Source organism: Candoia aspera, chromosome 2 (assembly GCF_035149785.1).
Source record: "Candoia aspera isolate rCanAsp1 chromosome 2, rCanAsp1.hap2, whole genome shotgun sequence".
Taxonomy (NCBI): domain Eukaryota; kingdom Metazoa; phylum Chordata; class Lepidosauria; order Squamata; family Boidae; genus Candoia; species Candoia aspera.
In genome coordinates, this window is record NC_086154.1 from 18596147 (window position 1) to 18623012 (window position 26866).

At 44.4% G+C, this 26866-nt stretch overlaps 1 protein-coding gene across 1 annotated transcript in view; it reads left to right on the top strand.

Moving 5' to 3' along the window:
* Positions 1-24184, top strand: part of PLXNB1 (plexin B1) — a 76125-nt gene extending 51941 nt beyond the window's left edge. Inside the window, exons 20-36 of the mRNA XM_063291409.1 lie at positions 1225-1401; positions 1776-1924; positions 2949-3049; positions 3190-3407; positions 4203-4381; positions 5633-5699; positions 6732-6878; positions 8606-8783; positions 9397-9500; positions 15273-15357; positions 15594-15760; positions 17130-17290; positions 17972-18119; positions 20570-20634; positions 20735-20810; positions 22513-22587; positions 23211-24184. Of these exons, the coding sequence (XP_063147479.1) occupies positions 1225-1401; positions 1776-1924; positions 2949-3049; positions 3190-3407; positions 4203-4381; positions 5633-5699; positions 6732-6878; positions 8606-8783; positions 9397-9500; positions 15273-15357; positions 15594-15760; positions 17130-17290; positions 17972-18119; positions 20570-20634; positions 20735-20810; positions 22513-22587; positions 23211-23315 (2202 nt within the window). The 3' untranslated portion in view covers positions 23316-24184. The remainder of the gene's footprint in view (positions 1-1224; positions 1402-1775; positions 1925-2948; positions 3050-3189; positions 3408-4202; positions 4382-5632; positions 5700-6731; positions 6879-8605; positions 8784-9396; positions 9501-15272; positions 15358-15593; positions 15761-17129; positions 17291-17971; positions 18120-20569; positions 20635-20734; positions 20811-22512; positions 22588-23210) is intronic.
* The last annotated feature ends 2682 nt before the right edge of the window (positions 24185-26866 follow it).

Consider the following 26866-nt stretch of genomic DNA (forward strand, 5'->3'; position numbering starts at 1 on the left):
TGGGAGTTGAAGGCCACTCATCTTAAAGTTGCCGAGGCTGAGAAACACTGCTTTATACAGGTGGAAAGGTAGGAAGAATACATGTAAACACTTCACGGGGCTTGGTTTGCTGACGGAGCCTGGAAACGTTTGGCAGAAATCTGATTGAATGGATACAAGGGGGGACAATGAACAACATTTTGGAAATGAGGTGTGGTTTTGCACCTGGCAGGGGATGCATAAGCTGATTTTTTGCTCTTAGCAAGTCTTGGAGAAATGTATGAATGTGAGAAAGAAAGTTTAATGTAGAAAAAGTTTCATAGACAGAAAACATCATGAAATGAATAGGCTTTAATTAGAGGGTATTTTGTATGGAGTTGAAATTTGGTTACAGAATGTGATAAGATATGATGGAAGTGAAGCGTGTTTGATAAGAGCCAGTTTGGTCCAGTGGTGAAGGTGCTGGGCTAGAAGCCAGGAGACTGTGAGTTCTAGTCCCGCCTTAGGCATGAAAGCCGGCTGAGTGACCTCTCTCTCTCTCACCCCAACTCACCTCACAGGGTTGCTGTTGTGGGGGAAATAGGAGGAGGAAGGAGTATTAGGTATGTTCGCCACCTTGAGTTATTTATAAAAATAATAAAGGCAGGATAAAAATAAAATAAATAAATAAAGTAAATAACTAGAATGCAGAGAGACAGGATCCCCAATCCCTCCTCTGCCCTCAGCATAAAATTGTAGCTGGAACCTGCCTGTCACTAGCAAGCCAGCAGTCATTTTTTTGCAAACTGGTACAGGTAGTCCTCATTTAGTGATTGCCTCATTTAGCGACCATTCACAGTTACAGCGGTGATGAAAAAGTAACTTTGCAACCAATCCTCACATACATGACCTTCGCAGTTCTGTAAAGCAAAGGAAAGCTGAAATAAGATTGTACGCCCAGTCACGGTTTCACTTAGCAATCACTTTGCTTAATGACTGAATTGGCGGTTCCAATGGTGGTCACTAAATGAGGACTACCTATAATGTGTAGAACAGGTTCCCCAGAGTGGTCAATAGTGACCCTCAAGGGTTGATGGGACTATCCAAGGGGTCTATGTTGTTGTTATTTGTAGTACTATTAGTTAAAGTAGTATTTGTTAAATTCTTTTCCTATAATAAACATTTGTGGGTCGATGAGCTGAAGAGTTTGGGGACCCTGGTGTAGACTCACTTTTCACAAGGCTATCCTTATATCCGTTCCTCTAGGGAGAGAACCTGGACCTGGCCATTTCTAAAGATGAAGTGAAAGCCATGATTGGAGTTGGGATCTGCTCAGTCAAGACCCTCACCAAGAACCACCTGTATTGTGAACCTCCTACTGAGCAACCGGCGCCCCAACACCGGGCGAAGCGGGAAGGCACCGACTCGCTGCCGGAGTTTACGGTAAGAAGCCGTCTGGGGAAGATGGGTGATAAAATTCAGTCCAGAATGGGAAACCTGGTTTAAGAGGTTGGTTTTTTTGCCTTAAAAATTGCAGTGGTGTGTAATTCATTGGTGGAGGAGGGAAAAAAACAAGTTTAAATTTTGGTCATTCATTTCTCTCTTCTCCATCAGCAGCTTTGAGGGACTAATGGAGAAAGGTTCTCAAATTCTTGTCCATAAAAAGCAAGTTCTGCAATAATGCAAAAAGGAGCAGCAATAGGTCTGGTGGCTGCTTGTGATGAAGAGCCAGCATGATTGAGATATTTTATCTTTTCCCGTGGTGATGCAAGGTGTATCTCCCAAGCTGGCACACTTACACATTTGTCTTCCTGCAGGTTCAAATGGGGAACAAGAACTTCTGGCTGGGCCGTGTGCAATATGACACAGAGAGTCAGCTGACCTTCCCCCTGGAGGCCCAGATTGGCTTGGGAGTGGGTGCTTCTTTTGTGGCTCTGGTTGTCCTCATCATCGTCTTCATCTACAGGTGAGAAGAAGGTGGCCAGCTGGATTTCCTAGCAGGAATGAGGTTAGAATGGGGCCTCCCTGTCCCATGGCTTCCCCAGGTGGGATCCTATTCCACATTGCTGGTACGGACCTGGAGAGGCAGTGAAAGTTACGTCCACCGTCTCTGCCAGCATTAGCTCCCCCGTCCCCATATCTGAGAGGGAAGGTCATCAGTGGAAAAATCCCTCCTTTGCGTGCAAAAGATCTTGGTCTTAGCATTTAAGAAGGATTCAGTAACTAGAGATGGGAATGACCCTGTTCAGCCTGCTGCCAGTTTAGGTAGACAGTACAAAAAAAGATGAATAAATATTCCGACCTAGTGTAAGATTCAGCGTCATTGTTGACGTCTGTGTAATATGTCAGTCGCATGCACGCTGCCCACGTACCTGAAGAATTTCTTTTAGCACATGCAGGAAGGTGCAAACCTGACCCTTTGGGCCAGTTTGCAAGTGCAAACCTTGACTGCTGTGGCTGGTGTGCCAACAGTTCAGTGAAACAGCTAGTCCTCTCCCCTCTCTTCGGCACATATCTTGGACCTCAGTCTGTGCACCCTGCCCCGTAGAGACCCGCCAAAATAAATTCTGTTTCCACTCTCTGAACTTTTTTTTAATCACCCCAGCTGAGGTTTCATGTTTAGCACTCCAAATCTTCTGCAGTACCTCTTCAACTAACTCCCCCTTTAAAAAAAAAAATCTGTCTTTCTCCCTGCCCGTGCTCCAGATTCAAACTGTAATAGAAATTACACACTCCACAAAAATTCCCAAATGATCTAGGAGTGCAAATCCTGAGGATTACAAGATGCGTATTTTACCCAGCTTAGTCCAGCAACTATCTTATTCTGGCTCTATAATTGAAAGAATTAGGCTGATTCTCCAGCACAGAGAGAGAGAACGAGAGAGAGAGAGAGAATATGGGAGTACGTTCTCTAATGAAGGAGGTATCTTTGTAAGATTTGGGAAGAAAGGGACCAGCATGGTTTCTTTTCTTTTCTTTTTTCATTATAGGCGGAAAAGCAAACAGGCCCTGAGAGATTACAAAAAAGTCCAGATCCAGCTAGAAAATCTGGAAACGAGTGTCCGGGATCGGTGCAAAAAAGAATTTACAGGTAAGAGAAAGCATTCCGCCTCCTACTTCTGGAGATGCCATATTCACTCAGTTCCTGATATAAGGCAGAAACGTTTTTAGTTTTCTACATTTACCACACCCCTCTCTTCTGCATGACCTGTGTGCTTCCTCTCGTTCTAGACCTCATGACTGAAATGATGGATCTCACCAGTGACTTGGTTGGCACTGGGATTCCTTTCTTGGATTACAAGTCCTACGCAGAACGCATCTTCTTCCCGGGTCACCGGGAGTCCCCGCTGCAAAGGGACCTAGATGTGCCTGAATCTCGGAGGCAGACCGTTGAACAAGGCTTGGTGCAGCTCTCCAACCTCCTCAACAGCAAGCTCTTTCTCACCAAGGTATGTTTTAGATAAAGAATCAAATCAAATTAATCAACACAACACAGTCCTACATGCAGGGCCCAGGCCGTAATGAAGAGCTTAAAGTCATGCCCGCAGTGCACTATGGCTGTGTTTGCATAACAGCCAGGCTAGTCTATGGCCTACTGACAGCACTCAAATAAGATGCTAAGCTTGGTTGGTTTCAACTTGGCTTGTTTTTTATTGGCTTAGCACATTGTGTGAATCTAGCCTGTTCGTTTAATTTTCAGTGTAATTGCGCAGATGCAGAAAATGGGTTACTGCAGTAACAAAGTTAAAGGGGGTTGTGCAAAGTCAAGTTCATTACATGAAGAATAAAAGCAAGTTCCTAGCCACCAGCATAGAAGAAGACTGGAAAGCTTATTAGCAGTTATTAGAGAATTTTTTAAAAAAAGAACGTTCTGAACCAATCAGAACATAGGACTGTTACTCAGCGCAACGCTTGTTTTATAACAAAATCCTGTTGTAACAGAAGTGAACAGATTCTTGAAGTGGAGGAAGCAGAAGAGGAGACTGGAAGTTGGAGAGAAACCACACCATGAAATCTTTTTTAAAAATGCAAGCTTGCCCCGACTGCGTATATTCTTTCATTTGCATATGAGACATGGAATTTGTGGCTTTATTTATTTCTGCTGAGGGTTTTTTTTTTGCTTGTTTTAGCTTTTGTTATGGAGGTCAGCACCAATCAATTAAAATGGCTATTCGGCACGCCCCCCAGCCAAGAAATAATTGCCTAACAGCAGTGTCATCTTAGGTCATCTCTCTTTTGTCCAGTTTATTCACACCTTGGAAATCCAGCGCACCTTCTCTCCAAGGGACCGAGCTTACGTGGCATCACTTCTCACAGTTGCCTTGCATGGGAAACTTGAGTACTTCACAGATATCCTCAAGACTCTCCTGAATGACTTGGTAGAGCAATATGTGGCCAAGAACCCAAAGCTGATGCTGCGAAGGTGAGGGACCATGTCAGAAAAGAGCCTGGGGGAGTTAGACAGATTGAGGAAGGGCACATGTGCCAGGGCTACCAGCTGTGGGATGCTCAAGCTGGGGGACAATACGATGGGGAAGTTTTATTGCCCTTGTTCCTGATGTGTAGATCTTCTGTAGGCATCCAGTGGTACCTTTGTGAAACAGGACACTGGATCCAAGAGGCCTTTGCTCTTCTTTCTCAGACTGGATCACTTTCTCCTGATTGCTTGCTCAAATGGATAAATCTGGTCTGAACACTTGCTGTACAAAAGACCATCAGAATTAAATCAGAACTGGGATATTTAGTCCTGTGTTCTGTTTCCAACAGAGACCAGCCAAAAAGCTTAGCTGTGGCCAAGGAGGCAGTAGTCTATTCCCAGTGTTTGCCGGCTAGCATCATGGCCTGCAAAGAGACAATGGCATTTCACTTCTTAATATGGGAATGCAGTAAGGGTCTTTTCTCTGTGGCCCTCCAGTTTTGGAAACTCTTCCATAAGAAGCTGGCACTGTCCCCATCTCTGAAGAGATTTTAGGCAGGCATGCTCTGCATGGTGCTCAAGAGTTCTGTTTTTTAAGAGGACTGAATTTGCCTCCTTTCTCAGTATTAGATGTATTTTTTTTTGCCCTTTGTTTTGGATTCTTTTAAACCAATTGGGAGGGTTGTTAGCATTGAAGAATAACAAACAATTATTAAAAATAAAAATGTTCCTAAAAGTAAAGTAGCTATTGATTTTTTTAATGGAGTTATATTATCCCTCTTTTTAAAAGCCTGTACATCAGGTATCACCACCTTTTACAGAAACAAATGCCATAAGGAACATACAATTAATTATATGGCAGAGCAGGTAAAACTTTCCAAAGATATTGGGAATATCCCGTCTCCCCATTTCAAGATTTTGTAAAAAGCGGAATGTTCTGAATAACATGTGACAGCAGTGTGATGTGTAACAATAACCTGTGCGGGGCTGGGTTGGGTGGGGGGGGAATTTGGAGGATTAATCATTGTTTTTAAAGAGTTTTTAAAAGTGACACGCTTCTTTTAAGGCTACCCTACAGTTTCTATGCATTTCCCATCATAAAATGGGGAAGGAGAGTGATGATGATTAAAGGGGCTGTAAAAAGGGAAATCAGAGGCTGCATGCAGCCTTGAAATGGCAGGTTGCCAACCCCCGACTTAGAGATATAGGTTATCTCTAAGGGGGTCAAGGTTGAAACAACTCCGACTTCTCTTTCAGGACAGAAACTGTGGTTGAGAAGTTGCTGACCAACTGGATGTCCATCTGTCTCTACGCATTTGTAAGGGTGAGACATCCATTGACCCCTTGATATGTAGAAGGTCAACTTAATTTATTTATTCATTTATTTATGTTTCAAATTTAGTTACTGCCCATTTCACTCAAAGAGTGACTCTGGGCAGTTTACAATAAAACCAGAAGAAAACCAGAAGAAATAATCGTTAAAATACAGTACAATACAATAAAACCATATTCTTAAACAAAAATATAATCCAAGATATAGGTGTTAAAAGGTTCTTAGTGTACATATATACCATGTACTTCTCTGCTAGATAGCTCTATATAATTGGCTACATAAATCTCTGCTCTGATACTGCCAGGGACCCCTAAATTCTCAGCTGTTGGGGTCTTGATGGAGGAGCACAGAAGGCTTAGGGAGAGATCCAAGACTCCAGTGTCCTCTTATGCATTAAATATTGCTAAAACAGATGAATAGGAGTCTGAGTTGGCTCTGGATCAGGAACAAGACATTCTGGCCAAGTTTTTTTTTTCCTTCTTAGTGGCATGATGACATACTGGGAACAGTCAGACCCGTGAAATAGGAATCTCCATGGTGCCTGTTTTTGGCACACTAGTACTTAGGTTGAGCCCAGACATTTTTAATACTGATGCAAACAGGCCAGTTGCTGACTGAAACAGATTTTACTCAGCACTGAGCCGCCATGAGTTCAGTCTTATGAGATGAATGATTACCCTTCAGTGTTTTTAGACCCAGGTGATGCCCTTAGTACAAACATACTTTCCTAGGATCCACCATTTTATCATATACTTGCATGGTGCTAATGTTGGCATTTGCACATCAGACTGGGGTTTATCTGCCAGATGAAAGCTAAACTTTGGCACTGAACCTGGCTTGGTGGAAGTCATCCACCTGACCCATTTCTTGAATATAGCTAGATGGTCAGAAATGGCAGGTGGAAACTCTAGAGCGGAATTCTGGGAGTTGAAGTCCACCCATCTTAAACTTGCCAAGCTTGAGAAACACTGCTTTAGAGCATCTAGAAAGGTGAAGAGGAGGATTTCTCTGTTTCTCCACTAGGACTCTGTTGGGGAGCCCCTCTATATGCTGTTCCGAGGGATCAAGCACCAAGTAGACAAGGGACCGGTGGACTGGGTAACTGGGAAGGCTAAGTACACCCTGAATGACAACCGACTTCTCCGGGAAGACCTGGAATATCGCACACTGGTAAGGGCTACTGATGGCTGTCAGGAGGAAGCACAGCTAGAATCAGTCTTGGACCACACAGTCAGCTGTAGGCTTCTAGCCATCTTCAGAGTCCAGGTGACTTCTTTCAGATCTCCATTTTGTACCTAACAGTCCTGCCATTCTTAGCAAGTTGCCCTTTTCAAGCTCTGTGGATCAAGCCAGCTTTCACCCTGACTAACCAAGCATAATAAGGGGTGGAAAATGGTAAAACTATGCTTGCCCAGTCTACTCCAACCTGTTGCTCTCCATAGGATGCTAGGTTTCAGTTCCCGCAATGGCTGTGCTGTCTAGGAATTCTGGGGGCTGAAGCCATAACACACCTGCAGGGCACTAGGCTGGAGAAGACTGTAGTAAAGCTTGAGCATCACTTTTACTTTTTAAAATTTTAAACGATATTTGACTACTTTAGTAAGGCTGGGTTCACTTACTAAACTCTAGACCAGTGTTTCTCAACCGTGGCAACTTTAAGATGCCTGGACTTCAACTCCCAGAATTCTGGGAGTTGAAGTCCAGGCATCTAAGTTGCCACAGTTGAGAAACACTGGTCTAGACTGAGATGAAGAAAATACAGTTACTGTGTCCACTTAACATGGTTTGCTTAGCCATGACAATGTGTTTCCCATAGCACGTGAAGACAGGGACTGGATTCCAACAGGGCGCTGAACTGCAAATTACCAGGACCCATTTTAGACGAGTCCAGCAGACTGTGCAAATCCAGCATGCAAAATATATGCTCCCAACCCCATACTTTTCTGCAAAAGATTATGCAGAGTGAAGGTGTCAGAATCTCACCAACACACAGTGGTTCTCTTGAAAACGATTCCCCCCTCCCGAACTCCTTCACTTCTGCAGCTTAATCAGAGAAAATAACTTCTCTGCAGAGCCAGCAAGGTATATTGATTTGGATATAGAATGACAGAATTCATTTCCCCGTTAATCCATAACATTTACTTGGTAACTTCTGGGCAATCAGCACCTCCCTTTCTAAGCTATCTCACAGAGTGGCTCTGTTCATGCAGCACTTTTAACTGAGTCGTGGAGGGGTGGGGTGAGCGGAAAAACTGGATCAAATATCCCAGCCCTCAGAGGGTTGGATTTAGCCCCAGACAGACCAGTCTGTTTATTTAACTGCTTCCTTGGCCAGCTAGCCCCTTTCCTCTCCTTTCATTGAGATGAAATTCTGCAGTGGCCTCATAAAAGGAAGGTTTTTCTAAGCATTCAGTCTCTGCAGCCACTGCAGCTCCAGTGCCCTGCACAGCCACATGTGAGGAGAGTGAAAAAGCAGCAGAAGGGAGGGAAGGTTTGTAAGCCCATCCCCACCCCATACTCATCTGCAATGTCACCTATCCTGCTCGCACCACTGTGGATGCTTCCTCAGTTATTTTCATTCTGGCCAAATCATAATCACGACAAGGAGTGGGGAGGGAAGACACCCCCTCCTCCTCCTTTGCAGTGGCTGCCTGTTGGCTGATCAAGTCATCTGCAGTCCTGCATGGCTGGCACTTGCCATTTGGGTCATGGTGGAGGAGTCTTACATCAGCCATGATCCAAATCAGTGACTCTGGGGATAAAAAGAAGCCACGTGTACCTCCAATTCATTAATCCAATTCTAATCTAAGAGGACAAAAAGGCCCACCAGCACTGCTGTGGTTGCCAGGAGCTAAAGACAAGGGGAATCAGTTGGTCTTGATTTCTTGTTTCTGCAGACGTTAACTGCGCTGTCTCAAGCTGGGAACACAGGGGGAGGAACAGAGGGCAGCCAGGGAGTGTTGGTGAAGGGTCTGGATTGTGACACAATCACCCAAGTGAAAGAGAAGATCCTGGACCAGATCTACAAAGGGACACCTTATTGCCATCGACCTGACTCGGACTCGCTTGACTTGGGTGAGTCAAGATCAGGCTCAGGTGCTGGAAGGGCTGCCTTGAGTAAGACTCCCGAAGTGGAAGGCCATCTGCCTGTTGGCAGATTGCTAGGAAAGCCTTTGGCCCAGGAGAGATCAGAAAAGTCACACACCAGGCATTTCTATAAAAATAATTTTATTTACAGAAAGCAAAACATATTTAAAAGCTTCTGCATTCTTACAGGCTCTCAGTGAGAGCTGCTTAACTCTCTACATGCCTACACAGAAGGGAAACTGAAACTAAAACAAGTCCAGGCAAGTTCTTCCCCCCAGGTGCAAAAATTAACAATTGAAAAGGGGACAATCAAATTCAACCTCTTCACCTGGCCAAAATGATTAGTTACCATAGTAACCTTAATCCTGTAGTAGAAAACATATTTACACTGCCAGCCTCCAGGTTGCTAGGCAACTGCAAAAGTACTCCCATCCATTTCGGAGGCAATCCAAAGGAGCCAAATTAGCCAATAGGAAGCCCCTGTGGTGAGGATCGCCTGGCTGATTGTAGCCAATGGCATGCTAGATGATCAGATTTGGAACTGCTGGTGTTCTTCCCAAACAAGCTTCTTCTTGTCTTTTCTTCTGTGTGATGGCAACAGAGTGGCGGTCTGGGCTGGCGGGGCACCTCATCCTCTCTGATGAGGACGTGACTTCGATCGTCCAGGGCAGCTGGAAGCGGCTCAACACACTGCAACACTACAAGGTGAGGAAACCCTCCTACTCTTTTGGCCGCCTCTGCAGTGGTTAGCTTGGCTCAGGGTAAGACAGCCTTCTGGTCTTCTCTCAGTAAGGACCTTTGTGGCCCCTTCTGGTCCTGGGAGATCCAAAAAGGGAAGAGGTTTAAGGTGGGAGTCTTTTGGTATTTTCTGACTCAGGAGTCCATGAAGATACTCTCCCTTAGAACCAGGCTACTTAGAATTAGTCACCTTACCTTCAGACCACTTTTCCGTTGATCCCAGTATGGTTTCCTCTGACTGGAATCAGCTCTCAAGGTGATCAGGCCGAGATCTTGTCCCTGATCTGCTACTTGATCTTTTCTGAAAAGGAGATGACTTCTTGTGAAAAGTTGTTCTTGCGCTGGACTCTGGTCTGCCACTAGATGCTAACCACTCTGAGATGCAGCCAGCGGGCATTGGCACCTGTGGATATACCTGCCCAATTTCTACTTGCCATCAGGTTTTCTAAGTTTTCCTTGCTTTGTTTCCAAATGATGCTGGCCACTTTAAAGAGGAGGAGGGCCAATACTGGAATAGCAATTCTTATAAGGCGCTCCACATAACTGGCAGAAAATTTAGACTTCTGGATAGCCCATTCCCTTACCTGATCTGAACTTCAGCCTGAGGCTCTGTGCATCATGGAAACTGAGAAGATACAACAAGGCCCTCTTGAGTCACAAACACTTGAGATGAGGGCCCTGATGGCATACAAAAAGAAATGACATTGCTCTGTTCCAAACCAGGCAGCCGGAAAGTCTGCTGAAATAGTAAAAGCGGGATAAAAATTAAAGAAAGAAAGAAATGACAGAAAATTGACAAGCTTAAGGCCACCAGGAAAGAAATGGCATTTCAACAACATACCCGCAATGTAAACAGCAGACCTAAAGCAGTTATAACCCAAGAATGTACATTTCCTTCCTCTATTAACATTCGGTCACTTTCTGATGAAGGTGCCAGCAGTGTTATCACCGGGACTCCTTGTCACAATAAACATTGACCAGCACCAGAATAAGACTCAGTATTCAGGCAATGGCTGCCTGCAATCCATACCATACAGTAGTAGCTATTTTCGAAAGACTCCTAATCATAAAACAAAAAGTATTGCTTGAGACGACATAAAAGAGCACTAGGCACTGTAACATTAGGGATGCTCAGACTGATGAACAAGAGGAGCATAACTCCTCCCCTATAAGATCAAATATAGTGACTAGTAATTGGCACCCCCCACCCCACAAAGGTAGAGTGTTCCAACCTGTCTGTGTGCAAATTAAACTTGACAGCACCAAGAAAGATTGCTGGCTGGATAGAAGAGGAATCATTAAGTCCCTAGGCAGCCTGTTAAGATGTGATCAGTGAGCAGGGCCCCAACTAGGGGGGAGCAAGCGGGGCATGTGCCCCGGGCGCCGTGCTGGGGGGGTCACCAAAATGAGCATGGGGGGCGCCAAAATGGGTGTGGAATCCATGTTTGCCCCGGGTGACACAGACCCTAGTTGTGGCCCTGTCAGTGAGCCATTAACCTAAGAACAACAGTTTGGCTTCCTAACACACACACACACCCTTTCAGAAAGGATCCTCCTACGTTCTGTCAAGTTCTGCAAGGCTGGCAAGCTCAGGAAACAAGAACCACTTGGATTTATGGAAAGATACTTCTTGCTAGTAACAGAATCTTGAAAACCTGTCAGAGCAGTTTGCCAGCTCAACTTACACCTAGCAAAATTAAGGTGGAGTTACTCTGAGTCTGTTCCTCATACCTCCTCCCTACCCTGGCCTTAAAAGTCTATTGTCTAACTGCCCTGTTTCCTCCATTAATCTCCTCTGAATTCCCAAGGTCATTTAAACACTTCATCACTCTTTCAGACAACGAATTATCCCAGCCAGTGCTGGTGCAACAGAAAGATTCTTGGCTAACTTCTTTATTATTTCCATAAGAGTTTTTAAAGATCAGCCTTTACGACTAGTCCTCCAAGGCAGGGTAAGTAAGGAGAAAGTTGCCTATCACTGGAGGAACATCTGACCCTGTAGATAAGTGTTGCTGAACCTCCATGCCTCCAACACTCAAGCATCTCCCCCATATTCCATATGAGGTAAGTAGGAAGGCTGCAAATACTGGCCCACCAAATACACTTTTAGTGAAATGGCAGGCAATCCCCGTCAACTATTGGCTGGATTCCCACAATATGATGCACTTACAGCTCAGTTTGGAGTTGAAGCCACACTTGGAAAGTGACAACTTCCTAGTAATGCTAAAAATGGCATTCAGTAAAGAGTTAACCAGACCAGCTGAATTATATCTTCCCTGATTACAAAACGGTACTAATGGAATATGTATCCCGTGGAATGATAAGGGCACAGCAGCTACCACTGAATGACTAAAATCTCCATGCACTGTAGAATCCCACACTAGCTGGATCACCATTGAGTCCCACATATAGTCCTATATATAGAGAAGTTTCAAAGCTAATGACTCAAATGAAATACGAGCACAGAAAAAAGACATAGGTGGGTCAACTCAGGCCATGAATTGCCTATGTGGCTTGACTATGAATGTGAACAAAATGTTAAAAAGGGCTTACCCAAGTTATAAAAAGCAGCCTATAGTGGCATGCCAAATGGCCCTCCTTAATCATCTAAATCTCTTAGAAGGGAGAAGAAGACCAAAACCTGGCAGATGTTGATTTGAAGATCGTCAAATTTCATTTTTCTGATATTTAACAACTTTGGACCTTTGTAATACACCCTCAAACCAAACATAGTACTTGGATGATCTCAAATCTCATCCAAGTATTTGTACTGACGTGGGACTCAGTACATTATAAAGGCCTGTATGCAGACTCATAGTATTCATTAAGCAGCTCCATAACAAGGCTAGCAAAACATGAAACACAGTCCCCAGTCTCAGTATCAGAAATAATAAAATTGATAAGATCTCTGAAGATGAGCAAGGCCCCAGACATTGACCAAGTACTACCAGAAGCAGTAAAACAAAATCCCAACTATTGAGCATCAATATTAGCTTCCCTCTTTACATATATCAGTCAAACTGACCTTATACCAAAGGTCTGGAAGGTAGCAATAATAATACCCATCTGTAAGAAGGACAACAGACAAGGCATAGCTAATTACAGGCCAAGTAGTCTGCTGAGCATGATCACTAAACTATATGCTAAGCGCCTAAAAATTAAACTTCAAGACTGGAGTGACCCAAGAAGATTACTGGAGATAAACAAGTTGGCTTTAGGGAAGGCTGGTCAACTCTCGATAAAATACCTGTTTTCTACTATCTTACCCAGAAGCATCTACAAAAATGTACATGGCATTTTTGGATTTCAAGTTCGCTTTGCTTTTCTCTCTTCAAGTATATTTTGGGGAAACCTCACAAAACATTGATTGATAATCAGCTTTTTTTTTTTAGCTTCATGATTTTGTTCAAACAATTTCCGACAAGTGAGATGCTCCCTACAAGGACCCCTTTCAGACAGAATAGCCATACAGAGAGAGATCTATCAAATTTGCATAATTCTTGTTCAGTCTATGTATTAATTCAATGTCATTAAACCTCAACAAACTTGATTCCCATGCTCTCAAACTGCAGGCTGCAGGATACCCATCTTTTTGTATGCAGACGCTGCTCCATTGTATCTCAAACTCAGAATGAAATCTATAATCCTTTTTGTGAGCAAAGCAGGTTAACGCTCAACTGTCAGAAATGCAAAACCATGGCCTTTGGGAAAAGAACAAAAACCTGGATTATAGAGGAGAGTAAACTTGAGCTGATTGACAACTTTTAAGTAGCTTGGAGTGGTTTTTGATGCCAAAGAATCATGGAAAGTGCACACCTCTCAGGCGATATTACAGTCTTCTGCCACCAGTAAGTGCTTCATTTTCTCCAAGGGTGAAGAGTTAGTTCCAACCAATTGTCAAAAGATTCACTCAGGTCTCATTCAGAACACAAGTGGGAATCTGTGCTACAAGGAATGCTGTGGAAAGTGGTGCAGACAAAGTTTTTGAGAGTTGTTCTAGCCCCCACAAGCTCAGTAACCACCACTCTCAAACCCAAGGTGGGGATGCCTAAAGTAGAGGTTACAGTCTGGAAGCCAATGGTCAGTTACTGGCTGAAGGACCAGTTCTTCTCCACTGGGCTGCTAACTCTTGTATTGACAGATGACCATTCTCCCGGCTGGAGGGAGGCCTGGTGGACTCACGGCCAGGTTCTTTTTTGTCCTGGGGTGTGAAAAGGCCAGACACATACTCACTCAAAGGATAGATGATATGGAGTACCAACTGCATGTCAGCAGGATGCCATATAACAGTGGAACTTGGATTTCAGGATGACCTTGGATGCCAGCAAATAGTTAACATCTTTCACCTTCCTCGGGCTGTGGAAGAACCTTTTCTGAGCATGGCGTACTGTGTTACCATCAGCACTATCAGATACTCTAAAATCCCCTTTTCCAAATAAAGTTTGCCCTTGTGGTTCAGAAGAAATTAAGCCATTGCCCATGTATTGCTGTACTGAAATTTGTATAGGGACATAGAGTTCTCTTATGTCACCTCTTCCATGACGGTATTCAGGACAAACAGACCGTTGGTGTACAGGTAGTCCTCACTTAACACCCATTCATTTAGCAATGGGTCGAAGTTATGACAGTGCTGGGGAAACCAACATACGACCGGTCCTCACGCTTATGACTGTTGCCGCATTCCCCATGGTCACGTGATTATGATTCAGCTGCTTGGCAACCGGTTCACACTTACGACCATCACAGCATCCCAGGGTCATGTGATCACCATTTTCGATCTTTCCAGCTGGCTTCCAGCAAGCAAAGTCAATGGGGAACCACATGATTCACTTAATAACCGCTGCAAAAAGGTCATAAAATGGGTCAGATTCGCTTAATGACTGCTTCACTTAGAAATTCCAGTTCCAATTGTGGTTGTTAAGTGAGGACTACCTATATTGTCCTAACAGTCAGGAACCACGCTGAGATGAGGAATAAGTCTCTAGTGTTTTATTACTGCTACGTTAGACAGAAAATCCTAACAAACTGAAGAAGCGTAGGAAAAACCCAGACAGATAAACCCTCAAAGTCAAGGCGGGTCTGTTCTGTGTCTCTTTGAATGGCTGCTCAACTCCTCACTACTACGCATGCGTTTTCCCCCCTGGATAGGGGTCCCCTCCTGCTCACCATCCGTGCTCATGACATATATAAAGCTTCTACTTTCTGATTCTTACGTTAATATTACTGACCCATGGCTACGTTCTGTGTTGCTGAGGTTGAAATGTGCCATCAAATATTATATTATATTAGGTTTTAATGTTTTTTTAACCTATTGATTGCATAAAGTATGTGCATATGAAAAGCCACTCCAAGTATTGCTTTGAAAGTGGAAAGACAGGATATGTATTTCCTTATAAATACGTAGCTGCCGTTAACAACTACTGCTGTCATCAAATAAAAAGGCTAGTTTCAAAAATAAATTCTTCATAGGGGAACCCTAACCCTAACCCTTAGTATTTGGGGGGTGAAGCCTGCCCTGCTCTGTTGATCTCCGAGCATCTTAAATTATGGACACTGCTGGACTGGGGTAGCTTCTACTCTAATTATATCAAAAGCCAGAGCTATTGGCACACAAGGAGATGAGATGGTCTACTCTCAAATGCCAACTTCCAGATATTTTTGCTGGAAAACACTGCAACAAGATGTCAAGTACAGGACGCTGTTTAACCCATTTTTGTTGTTGTTGTTGTTCACGCTCAGGTGCCTGACGGAGCCACTGTTGCACTAGTTCCTCGTATGACCAAGCACCTTCCCAGGGAGAATCAGGATTACATCCCTGGAGAGAGTGAGTGATGACCCAACTCCTGTTTGGTTGTTAGCGAAAAGTCAGCTTGGGTGGACTGAACGGGCAAAGGAGCAAAATGGACTGGAAGTTAATTACGAAGCCGGTTTGGAGTAGAGGTTTGCAAGTAGAAGTTAACTTAAGAAGGAGAAAAAAGTTCAGCGGGGAAATTGGGCAACTACCATCTGGCGAGCTATGGCAAATCATCCAGGGTGGTCTTCTGCCGGCTTGTGTTTTAGAAACTCCTATGCTGGAGGATGCAGATGAGGGTGGCATGAAGCTTTGGCACCTGGTGAAACCGACCGAGGAACCTGAGCTGCCCAAACATCGGCGAGGGAGCCTGCGGGAACGAGAAAGAGCTAAAGCCATTCCCGAGATCTATCTCACTCGCCTCCTTTCCATGAAGGTAAGAAGGAATCCAGCCCTGAGGCTTTTCTACTTATTCCCAACCATTCTTTCAGGCTTCAATTCCATGCACACCATCTTTGGAGGAAGCCCCACTGAAAGGATGAGACTTTCTTCTCAATAAATATGCATAGCATTACAGTGCCGGTCTAGTTTCCTTTTTTTTTTAAAAAAAAGACTTCATTAGAGTTTCAAAATACAGATAAAATGCGAAGTATAGAAAAGCTTGGAGAAAGAGCTAAAAGAAAAGACAAACTAAAAAAGTGCAGAAATACTTGAAAGAAGTACAGAGAAAGTGACTTCTGACCTTCTTCAACACATGTATGAACACAAATATATAACCCCTTTTTGGGGGAGATGGGCGGTGATAGACATTTGAAAAACAAATAAATATAATACCTTAATCTCTTACTCTAAACTAATCCTTAATAAACATTATTTCTATAAACAGTAGCAGCTGAATCATCCAAACCCAAAATCAAAACTTCATTTTTTTTCAGGTTCAAGCAAATAGTCCAGAAGTGTTTCCACGTAGAAACAAATTCAGTCAGTGTTTTCTCTTATCAGTGCTGTCAGTTTTGCCATCCCCACCGATTCCAATAATTTCACCATCCATTCTTCCACTGTGGGAATTTGTGTATCTTTCCATCTTTGTGCATACAAAAGTCTTGCCGCTGTTGTCATATACAGAAGCAAAGCTCCAAGTTTTTTTCAAGTTGTTGATCCATCAAGCCCCCAAAAAAGAGTTCTGCCAATCTAGTTTTCTTGACTTGATCTCATCTACAATGTTTGTTTCTGGGAATTTAAATGGAGGGCAGACTAGGACAGATAAAAGGAGTCATTTCAGCACACTGGGCACAGCTCCCTATTGGATTCTTTCTCACGAGGTACATTGATAATGATAGGGGAGCTGAGAAGTTCCCCAATACAGTATATGTCCAAGGGCTCCTTAGGAAAATGTACTTAGGTTAGATGCACATTTTTGCTTTCCAACTCTGTGATAGAAAGTTTTTTGTATTAGTGGAAATTTAAAAAAACAACAACAGGTGGTGTGGCTTAAGAGATGCTCTGAAAAAGAATTCATATAGGAAATGCCCAGCCATTTTTTCTTCTCCCCTTGATCTATCAGGTTCCTAGTTCACAGAATTTGTGATTTTCTTAGCCAGTTTTCCCTTGGATCAGAACTAAATGGCGGGTCACCCCTTCCCACTCTGACACACAGTGGAAGAGTCCATAATATCTAATGGCTGGTTCTTATGGTGTAAGTTGATCCTAAGCTTTCCTTCAAGGTCTTCACTGCCCTTGTTTTTGTTGGCCCCGAAGGGAACTGTGCCATTATTTGGCCTGACCTGTGCTATATTTGCTTGTAGGGGACACTGCAGAAGTTTGTAGATGACTTATTCCAGGTGATCCTCAGTACCAATCGTCCTGTCCCGCTGGCTGTGAAATATTTTTTTGACCTGCTAGATGAGCAAGCACTGAATCATGGGATCACAGATCCAGAAACCATCCATATCTGGAAGACAAATAGGTATGCAATCAAAACTACTGGAAACTGCTTCTCAAAAGCTCAATGTCTTGATTAGGCTATTTATTGACTTGCTCTATATTTCTCCAAAGAAAATTTCCCTAGCAAAACTCGGCTGGTGCCTAGCCCAGGATCATCTTTGTCATATTAATAATCCCTATTTTACAGTTAGGGTATATAATACTCAGAAAATGATGGGCCAACCTAGATGTGATGGTGAGCATAGCACCAATGGGAAGGGGTTTTCTCTAAGACTAAAGCAATTAGTAGAAATTTTGTAGGCACTGCAGTTGAGGGGAAATAGGGTAAACCACACTGTTGCATGTTGTATAGACTTGGTTAAATAGACTGTAAATGGCACTAAGTGAAGAAATATTTCAAATCATAAAACTGGCATGTTTTGCATGTAGAGTAATAACCAATTCTTAATCCACTGGTTTGAGTCCTACTCCCAAGGCATTGTAGACAGCTCCAGACAAGCCATGATGACATCAACATGATGACCTGGGCCTCATGACATCATTGCACAAATGACATGGTTGTGTAATGATGCCATGGCACTATACAAGCACATAACTGTCATCATGTGTATCATGGCGTTGTCATGGACATGTCATTTGCCAATCCCTGCTTGTAAGAGGTCTTGCCGAGTGCTGTTGACTGAGTGCATTTTCCTTCCTGCAGTCTGCCCTTGAGGTTCTGGATCAATGTCATCAAGAACCCCCAGTTTGTATTTGATGTGCAGACGTCAGATAACGTGGACGCTGTGCTCTTGGTCATTGCTCAGACCTTCATGGACTCCTGCACCATCGCTGACCACAAACTGGGTCGGGTAAGCCTAGAAGAATGCAGCTCATAATGTCTCTCTTTGATGTTAAGAGGGTCGGGAAGTGATGCCCCCCAAATGGCTATTTCCTGATGCAAGAAGTGTGTGATGGGGGATCCAGGCTCTTCCCGCAAATGGGCTGGCTTCATGCCTTGATCTCTACCCCAGCTTTCTACTCTGCCAAGTACTCAAGGGAGCGAACAGTCAAAAAAAAAAAACCCCAACCAACAGTACCTGCTCTTGTGGGTATATTGTCTCTTTCCTGTGTAGTGTCATGGGTCCTGTTCCAATGTTCCTGAAACATCGCAATGAGTTCCCATGCCATGCTGGTGTTGACATGTGTTGTTGTACAGGAGGGGGCTGCTACTGCTCCTTGGTGCCAGGCAGCGAGCTGGATGATGCGTGTTGGGAGGAATGCATGTTTGGGCTATCTCAACTGGTCAAGGATGCTACCCGAAGACTGCCAGCAACCGTTAGGAACACCTGCAAGGGGATGGAATTGTACCGACTCTGGGGCAAGGGGCTTGGGACTGCTTGGGGGTTAACTGGGAGAAATCCCGCACTTTTGGTATTCTCAGCGTTGCCTGCATTTCTGCATACTATTCATTATTAAATTAGATATCCATAGAATACCTGTGTGAGTCTGATTGTCATTTTGAATAGGCAGTCATTACATGTAGAACCCACAGCATTTTCTTAAGGGGAAGATGCTATTTTATGAGTATTTGTGTAACCTGCCATTTGGGACGTGGTTGCTGTATTATCATGGGCACCTCTTGGCTGGTACCGGCGATGCCAGCAGTGCTAAGGAACACCCCACCCATTTTCACTGTAATTATGTTATCATCCTTATAAACCAACATCATGCTCGGTGCTAAGTTATGATTTATTTTACCATGCTTATTTATCAAGCATGAACTAATCATGTTTGGCCAAGTTCAAACAACTTGTGACATAACAAATTATATTATGGCTTAGTGCAATGTAACCCAGCACACTAACCCTTCATTTGTTTAACCATGCACATCTTAAGCCATAAACCATGTTTTATCAACAACAGTGGCCAGGCTCATACCACATGCTAAGCCACAAACAAATTTAAAGCTCCCTTCAAATCTCCTAAAAATGGGAAAAAATAGCTTATTTGGAGTTTGGGAATTTTTAAAGAAGTTAAATGAAGGCCCCAAAGAAACTATTTGGGAGTCTCCATGAGGCATTTTGTGTGTGAGTGTTTGTGTGCCTTCAAGTCAGTCTTGATTCTTGGAAGCTGCCTGGACAAGTTTTCTTGGTAGCATTTTCAGAAGTGGTTTGCCCTGGCCTCCTCCTTCCTAGGGCTGAGAGAGCGGGACTAAGATCACCCAGCTGACATCATGCCTAAGGCAGGACTAGAATTCACCATCTCCCCGTTTCCATCCCAGTATCTTTACAGGTAGTCCTTGCTTAACAACCACAATTGGGACCAGAATTTTGGTTGCTAAGTGAAGTGGTCATTAAGCAAATCTGACCTGATTTTACACCCTTTTTTACAGTGGCCATTAAGTGAGTCCCCACAGGCATTAAGCGAACCATGTGGTCATTAAACAAATCACACGGTTCCCCATTGATTTTGCTTGCCAGAAGCCAGCTGGGAAGATTGAAAATGGCGATCATGTGACCACAGGACTCTGCAACAGTCATAAATGTGAACCGGTTGCCAGGTGCCCAAATCGTGATCACATGACCATGGGGACACTGTGAAAGTCTTAAGTGTGAGGACCGGTTGTAAGTTGGTTTTTTCAGCACTGTCATAAGTTCGAACCATCACTAAATGAATGGTTGTTAAGCGAGGACTACTTGTAACCCTTACACCAAACTGGCTCTCCTACAAGGCTTAAGCCATCCAAAAGCCCAGAGCAAAAAGGCTGAAGCATTCAACTGGATGAAACCCAAAAGGGTTCTGGAAACCAGAAATAAGGTGCTGGATAGAGGAGCCCCTGTGGTCTATGAGCCACTGGCTGCCCCTCCCTGCTTTAAAAGTGGAGAATTAGGTAGGAGCTTGTCCTGACCCAACCAGAGTAATTTTATCTTCTGATGTCATCCTTGTAGAAATCTTGGGACTTAGAGTAGTAGGAATATAAAGCGGTTTGGGCAGATTTGGTTGATTGCATATATTTCAGATATTCAAAGTTTTGTTTGGAAATTATCCAACTCCGGCAAATTGCTAACCCTTATTATCATGCAGTGTAATTCTGAAAGGCATGTCTAGTTTTTGGACAAGTTTCAGAATCCAGAGGAAGGCTGGGGAATGATTCCTTGGATAAAGAGATAAGATGGAAGTACTTGGCCAATCCCTCCAATGATGGCTTTTTTCCCCCTTTCTCGTTGTTCCCACCTGAGAGGGTGTTAATTGTTTTCGTTGTGCGTAAAACCTTCTGGAAATCGTAATTAATCTCTTGCTCCTTTGGTGGCCTTTCCAGGATTCTCCAATTAACAAGCTGCTCTATGCTCGTGACATTCCACGCTATAAACAGATGGTGGAAAGGTAAGGAAGAAGATTCAAAGGGAGGCTGGACACATACAGAGAAAGAGGACAGGCAGAGGACAAGCTGGATAAAATGATAATAAACTGAACTCTTCCGCAGGTACTATGCAGATATTCGCCAAACCATCTCGGCCAGCGATCAGGAGATGAATTCTGCCTTGGCGGAGCTGTCGCGGGTGAGATGCCTCCCACCTACCTACATGACTCGTTTTTGTGCATGTTCCTAGCCAAGGCATTTATGAGTACCATTCTTGGAAACAGCATCAGCTCTGAGTTGATCATCCCTTGCCACCTCCATCTTCATGATTTCATTACCGCAATGCATTGTACAGGTAGTCCTTGCATAACAACTACAATTGGGACCAGAATTTTGGTTGCTAAGCAAAGTGGTCATTAAGTGAATCTGACCCAATTTTATGACCTTTTTTGTAGCGATCATTAAGTGAATCACCACAGTCTTTAAGTGAACCGCGTGGCTGTTAAGCAAATCACACGGTTCCCCATTGATTTTGCTAGCCGGAAGCCAGCCGGGAAGGTCAAAAATGGTGATCGTGTGACCACAGGATGCTGTGGCAGTCATAAATGCAAACCGGTTGCCAAGCACCTGAATCAAATCACGTGACCATGGGGAATGTGGCAACAGTCGTAAACGAAAGGACCAGTCGTATGTTGGTTTCCCCAGCACCATTGTAAGTCCGACCCGTTGCTAAACTAATGGTCGTTAAGCGAGGACTACCTGTACCCAGGCCTCTCTTTGAAGATCGTTCAGAAACTTCGGTTGATCAAAAACAAAGCTCCAGGGCTGTTCATTGGAAGTGGCTGATCAGGTCATACAAAAGCTGGGTTTGGCAGCTGCTTTGGTTCCCGAGCCGTTTCTCTGTCCAGTTGGAGATTTCTAAAGGCCTGAATGGCTGGGGGAGGTGGTGGTGGTAGGGGTGGTGGTGAAGACACCTCAAGGTACCTTAAGGAACCTCTCTTCCTGATGAGCTTGTCCAGGCTTTTTAGTCATTTTTTTAGGCTGTTCTCTGGGTTCTCTCTCCACCTGAAGTGAAGCAAGTGTCTGCAAGGAACAGACTTCTCTTAAGCGCAGCCCCATCAAGCCTGTTGACTGAAGTCCTTTTGAAAGAAGTTCTCCCAGGCATTCCTCCAGTTCCGTGTTTCTCAACCTTGGCAGCTTTAAGATGTGCGGACTTCAACTTCCAGAATTCCCCAGCCAGCATTCTGGGAGTTGAAGTCCACACATCTTAAAGCTGCCCAAGGCTGAGAAACACTGCTCTAGTTTACATGCTCACTCTTAACGAGTAGAGGAAGTGCATGTTTTATAGCAATCCTGGACTGTTGGTTTATTACTTGCACTTTATTGCTTTCATACTGCTTTGTTGGGGTGGTTGGGTTTTTAATCCTTTTAGTAATTTGGTAATCCACCCAGGGAAATAGAGTTACTGCATAGATTAGAAGCTCACCCATCAAATACATAAATATGGCAGAATCAGATCATGCTTCCTGAATCTCCTTTCCTGGCATATAGCACGGTGGCCTCCCCTCTGGCAACTTGGCAAAAGAGATTGCAAAGAAAACAAGGATTAGTTCAGATAACCCACCAGCGGAAGCTCTTGACCCTGGTCCTGTAGTCCTTGTTCATTCCCTGGCACCTCCAGCTAAAAGACTCAGATAAGGTACGACGAGAGGTTCTTCATGAGATGGAGAAGAGGAGGCCATTCATCTGCATTAGTGTAAGACCGGACGCAGGGTCTGTGATTCTTCTGCCACCCGGCCTGCCCAGTGTGCAACTTGGTGGACTCTGAACATGGCTTGGTAATGCAAATAGAGCAGCTCTGGCTCCCATAACTAAAAATAGCTGGTGTCTCTTGGTTACAGAATTACTCAGGTGAACTCAATTCCTTGGTGGCTCTGCATGAACTCTACAAGTACATCAACAAATACTATGATCAGGTGAGGTTCCTATTTTCCTTCAAGCTTGTTTTTCTTAGGGCTGTAGAGACCCCACACCCACCTCCCCTGCTCTGATTGTGAGTGCAGTGAAGAACGTGGCTCTCTTTGGGCGCCCTCGTGGCAAAGCAACGTCTTCAGATGGGATTCTGCCAGAGCTTGGAGCACTGGTATCTAAGGAGAAGCAAGTAAGCAATCTGCTGCTCGCATTTGGTCAGGCTGAACTTAATGAACTTAAAATTCCCCTCACTCCGTCCCTCAGACATCTGTTTTCGTACTTCTCCTTGGCTTATGAAAGGGTCAGGAAGGACAGGAAATCTGGGGATCCATTTGGAGTGCAGGGAAGAATCCAATTCTCCAGATTAAAGGAGCACATTCCACAGTTAGAACACCCCCACCATCAAAAAGGCCCCATTGCTAGCAGATGCCGGCCCTGTATCAGGCAAGGAAGATACCCAGAACAGGTCCAGCCAAAGCTTCTGAGACTGGGGAAGGCTCAGATTAACTGTCCCTGGAGAGCTGGGTCTCTACAAGCAAGAGATCACGCCCTGTGAGGCATTCCCCTCAAATATCTAGGCCTGATGGTGAAGGCCATCATTGGTTGACAGCTCTGATTCTGCCCACAGATCATCACAGCCTTGGAGGAAGACCCGATCGCACAGAAGATGCAGCTGGGATACCGCCTGCAACAGATTGCCGCAGCAGTGGAGAACAAAGTCACGGATTTGTGAGGTGTCCGAGGGACGGTCAGGTAGAAAGAGAACAGACGGCACTGGCTGCCGTCCCAACCCGTGCTCCACACTGAGGTGGAGAGAAGCGGCAGCAGATGGTCAGAAAATGCCAAGGGCAAGGAGTCTAAGGTGCCAGAGGACTACTTTTTTTACAGACTCTTCTAAAAAATAACACTTAAAGTAATGATAACCATGGACTCATTCCCAGAAACTGAAGGACTCCACCAGATGAGCTGAGCCATTTTCAGCCAGGAGGCCAGATGTTATGAATGGGCCAAGGGAGTCAGAGAATGATGCAGCTGTGGGGGGATGCTGGATCTTTACCCTCATGCAAATAATGAGGGGGGGACCTGAATTTGCATTGAGCTTCCTCCAGACTCTCTTGGATCCCTGGAGAGAGTGTTCTACTGGCTAAACATGGGGAGATTCACCCCTCCCCTTCTTGCTGCACTTGGAGTCTCTCTTAACACCCAGCAACACCAACTTTCCTCTGGGAGTATTGGGGATGAGCTGGGATGAGCACAACAGACAAAGGAGCAGGCAGAGGAAGGAAGATCCAGCTGACTGCTTGCCAAAACCCCTGAAACATGGGGGAATCACCTCTCTTCCTCTGCCAGACCCACTCAAGTTCCCTGGGGGTGCTCTCCTGTAGCTGCTGCTTCCGGCCCATGCGCCATCCTGCTTTCCCAAAAGCACGGAGAATGCTACCTTGCCCTCCCAACACCGAATAAGGGCTGTCGATCACCCTGCAGAGAAGGGGCAAGATCTATAGGACCTGCAAGGTTTTGAGGTCTTCCTCCCCACTTTGAGTTAGCACTTCTCAAGTAAACACCTACCTTCAGGGAATTACTTCCTCCTAGACCAGGGTTTCTCAACCTTGGCAACTGTAAGATGTGTGGACTTCAACTCCCAAAATTCCCCAGCCAGCAAAGGTAGCTTTTGAAGATGTGGGAGTTGCGGTCCACCCATCTTACAGTTGCCAAGGTTGAGAAACACTGGTCTAGACACTCGATTCACCCTCTTCCCCAATAGAGACTTTCCCACCTTCTTCAGAGGCTTCTTGGAACGATGACAAAGCTGGCCACTTGCCCCTTTGATTTTCTCCAAGTCCTCCTCCCTGGCAGGTTTTGCTATTTCTAGGCTTGCGGTTGTCCTGGCCCACTTTTTGCTGTGCCCTTCTCCTGTCTCTTTGAGAGCAGCTAGATTTACAGGCATTAGCAGATGATAATGTTTATCTCCATGTCATGAGAAGCACCATCTGCTGAGTTTTGTAACTTAAACTGCTGTTAAAGGGCAAGCCAAGCAGAGCCCCCCTTTTGTTGGCCAGTGGGCAGCTTTATCTGTAATTAAAATTAAACTTTGGCCACCGGTTGATGCAGTGTTTGTTCCCCAGTCCTTTCTGTTAAGAGAGGAGGTGAGACCATCGGCACCCTTAATTTCATTTCCTTTTCTCTTTGCGGCTTCTTTTTGCAATCAATGTGTCCATTATCTGTTAGTAACCCAACTCCAGAAACAACCACACTCTAGTCAGCTACGCTGGGGTAGATTGGGATTCTTGCTCATCAGTAGTTTGTTGTAATACCAGAAATCATTTCTCTTTGCCATTTGATATCACAGGCTCCAGACCTCTGCAAACCATCTAGGAGTATTGCAATCTTTTTGGTAGGGTTCTGCACAACACATGGAAGATCAAGAGGTGCAAGTACCCTCACTGTTGCAGCCATAGGCAGCAACTAAGAGGAGTTTTTATTGCTCCCACCTCTGCTGGAATATGCTAATGCCAGCTTTTGAGTTCAACCAGTTTTCAAGAATGTGGCTCAACTTTAAACAAAAAAACCCACATATCTGGGGACAAAAGTAAGTTGATCACTTGGGGAGCAAACTAAATGAGATATGAGAAATGTCTAAACAGGATACTTGCAAAGAGTTTTAGTTAGGTAATTAGTTAAATTCAGCTACAGAGAGGGGGGTTTGGCTTGGATACATGGACACTGCTGGAGGATAGTTAACCATTCTGCTCTATGCCACTGGATGCAGCCCTGATGTTACTCTTGTCCTGTGTGATTGGGGGGAATGGAAATACTGTCTAAGCCGATGCATGTTTTCACATGTCTAACCAAACATTAGTTTCCAGACAGGGGGATTTAAAGGAGAATCTCACAGTGTGGTGAGAAAACTGAGCCCCCATTTCAAGTCCTATTGGGATCACCCGTTCTCCCCTCTAGCTATTTTTGAAAACTCTTCCTATGTCACTGCTGACTTGGTCCCAAAGGAGTCAACCCCTAGTGCCCAATGAGGGGTAGAATTAATATCAGCTTGAGCATTTGTGGTTTAAATATCTGTCTAACCATAACCTTCCTGGGTGCCTTAAACTGGCCATTTATCAGTCAGCCTCCGCTTCATGTTTATAATATGAAAATATCAATGATAATACTGATTTATCTTACATAGCATTGTAAGATACACTCAGATTCATTAGGATTCCCAGCCAGCATGACTAGAAGAGGGGCAGCAGTTGGGAAAGGCTGGGCTATATAAATATTAGGGCTAACCTAGCCACAAATGTCATCCATTAATACACAAAATCTCGGATCACACAACACACACATAAAAAGACACTGTGTGTTAGCAACATTATGTTGTGTGAATCTAGCCAACTGCAGTTTATTTAACAAACCATGAGTAACCAAACTATGGTTTAGTATGCTGTGGGACTCAAGGGAGAGCCACACTGCCAGCCCTTCAAGGTAGACCAGACTAGGATGCCAGAGTTATGAATGCTAAAGCTACTTTACTATAAGGTTTCTTTTACCTGACCATTGCCTTGGTTTCAGCTCTTCCTCCTGTTCCTCAAGGTTATTCCTACTTCCCATTTTACACACACACACACACACATGTACCAGTCCTCTTACTTCTCATGCACTTTGGAGGAAACCACACTGGGAGCATTATCGTTTCTCCTTTCCTGCCTTCGTACAATCTACCTGTGACCTGAAAAACTGATCATGTTCAAGCCAGCTCTGAATCACACCCTTTGACTTTGACCGTTTTCCTCCCAAGGGCACCAGTTGAGAGCTAGAGCTGAAAAGAAGCTTCTGTCTACTCCATAGGACTGTGTTGCTCTGGTATAAGTCTGGTTGGCTTGTTCACACAACACAATAAATCATAAACTAGCCAACAACGTTTCAGCCTGGCAGGTTGTGTAAATTCAGCCCACATGCAATCCCAGTTAATGTGTACGTATGTTATGTCAATATAGCCTGAGTATGCAATGGAAGCTCGCTCTACAGTTGTGCTAGAGATAAATTATGGTTAGATCCCAATCTCTGTATATCTTAAGGTTAAAAATGTAAACAGAAGAGCACTTTTGGATCAGACCCAAGGCCTTATATGGATCAACTTCCTCCTTAGTGGCAAGTCAGATGCCTCAGGAAAACTCATAAGGAAGCCCATGGTTGTTCCCTAGCTCCTGGAGGTATCCCCTTGCTTTGAAGCTGGAAAATAACATAGCAGTCAGGGCTGGGAAGGAACAGTGGAGTCCTTGGTGCTCT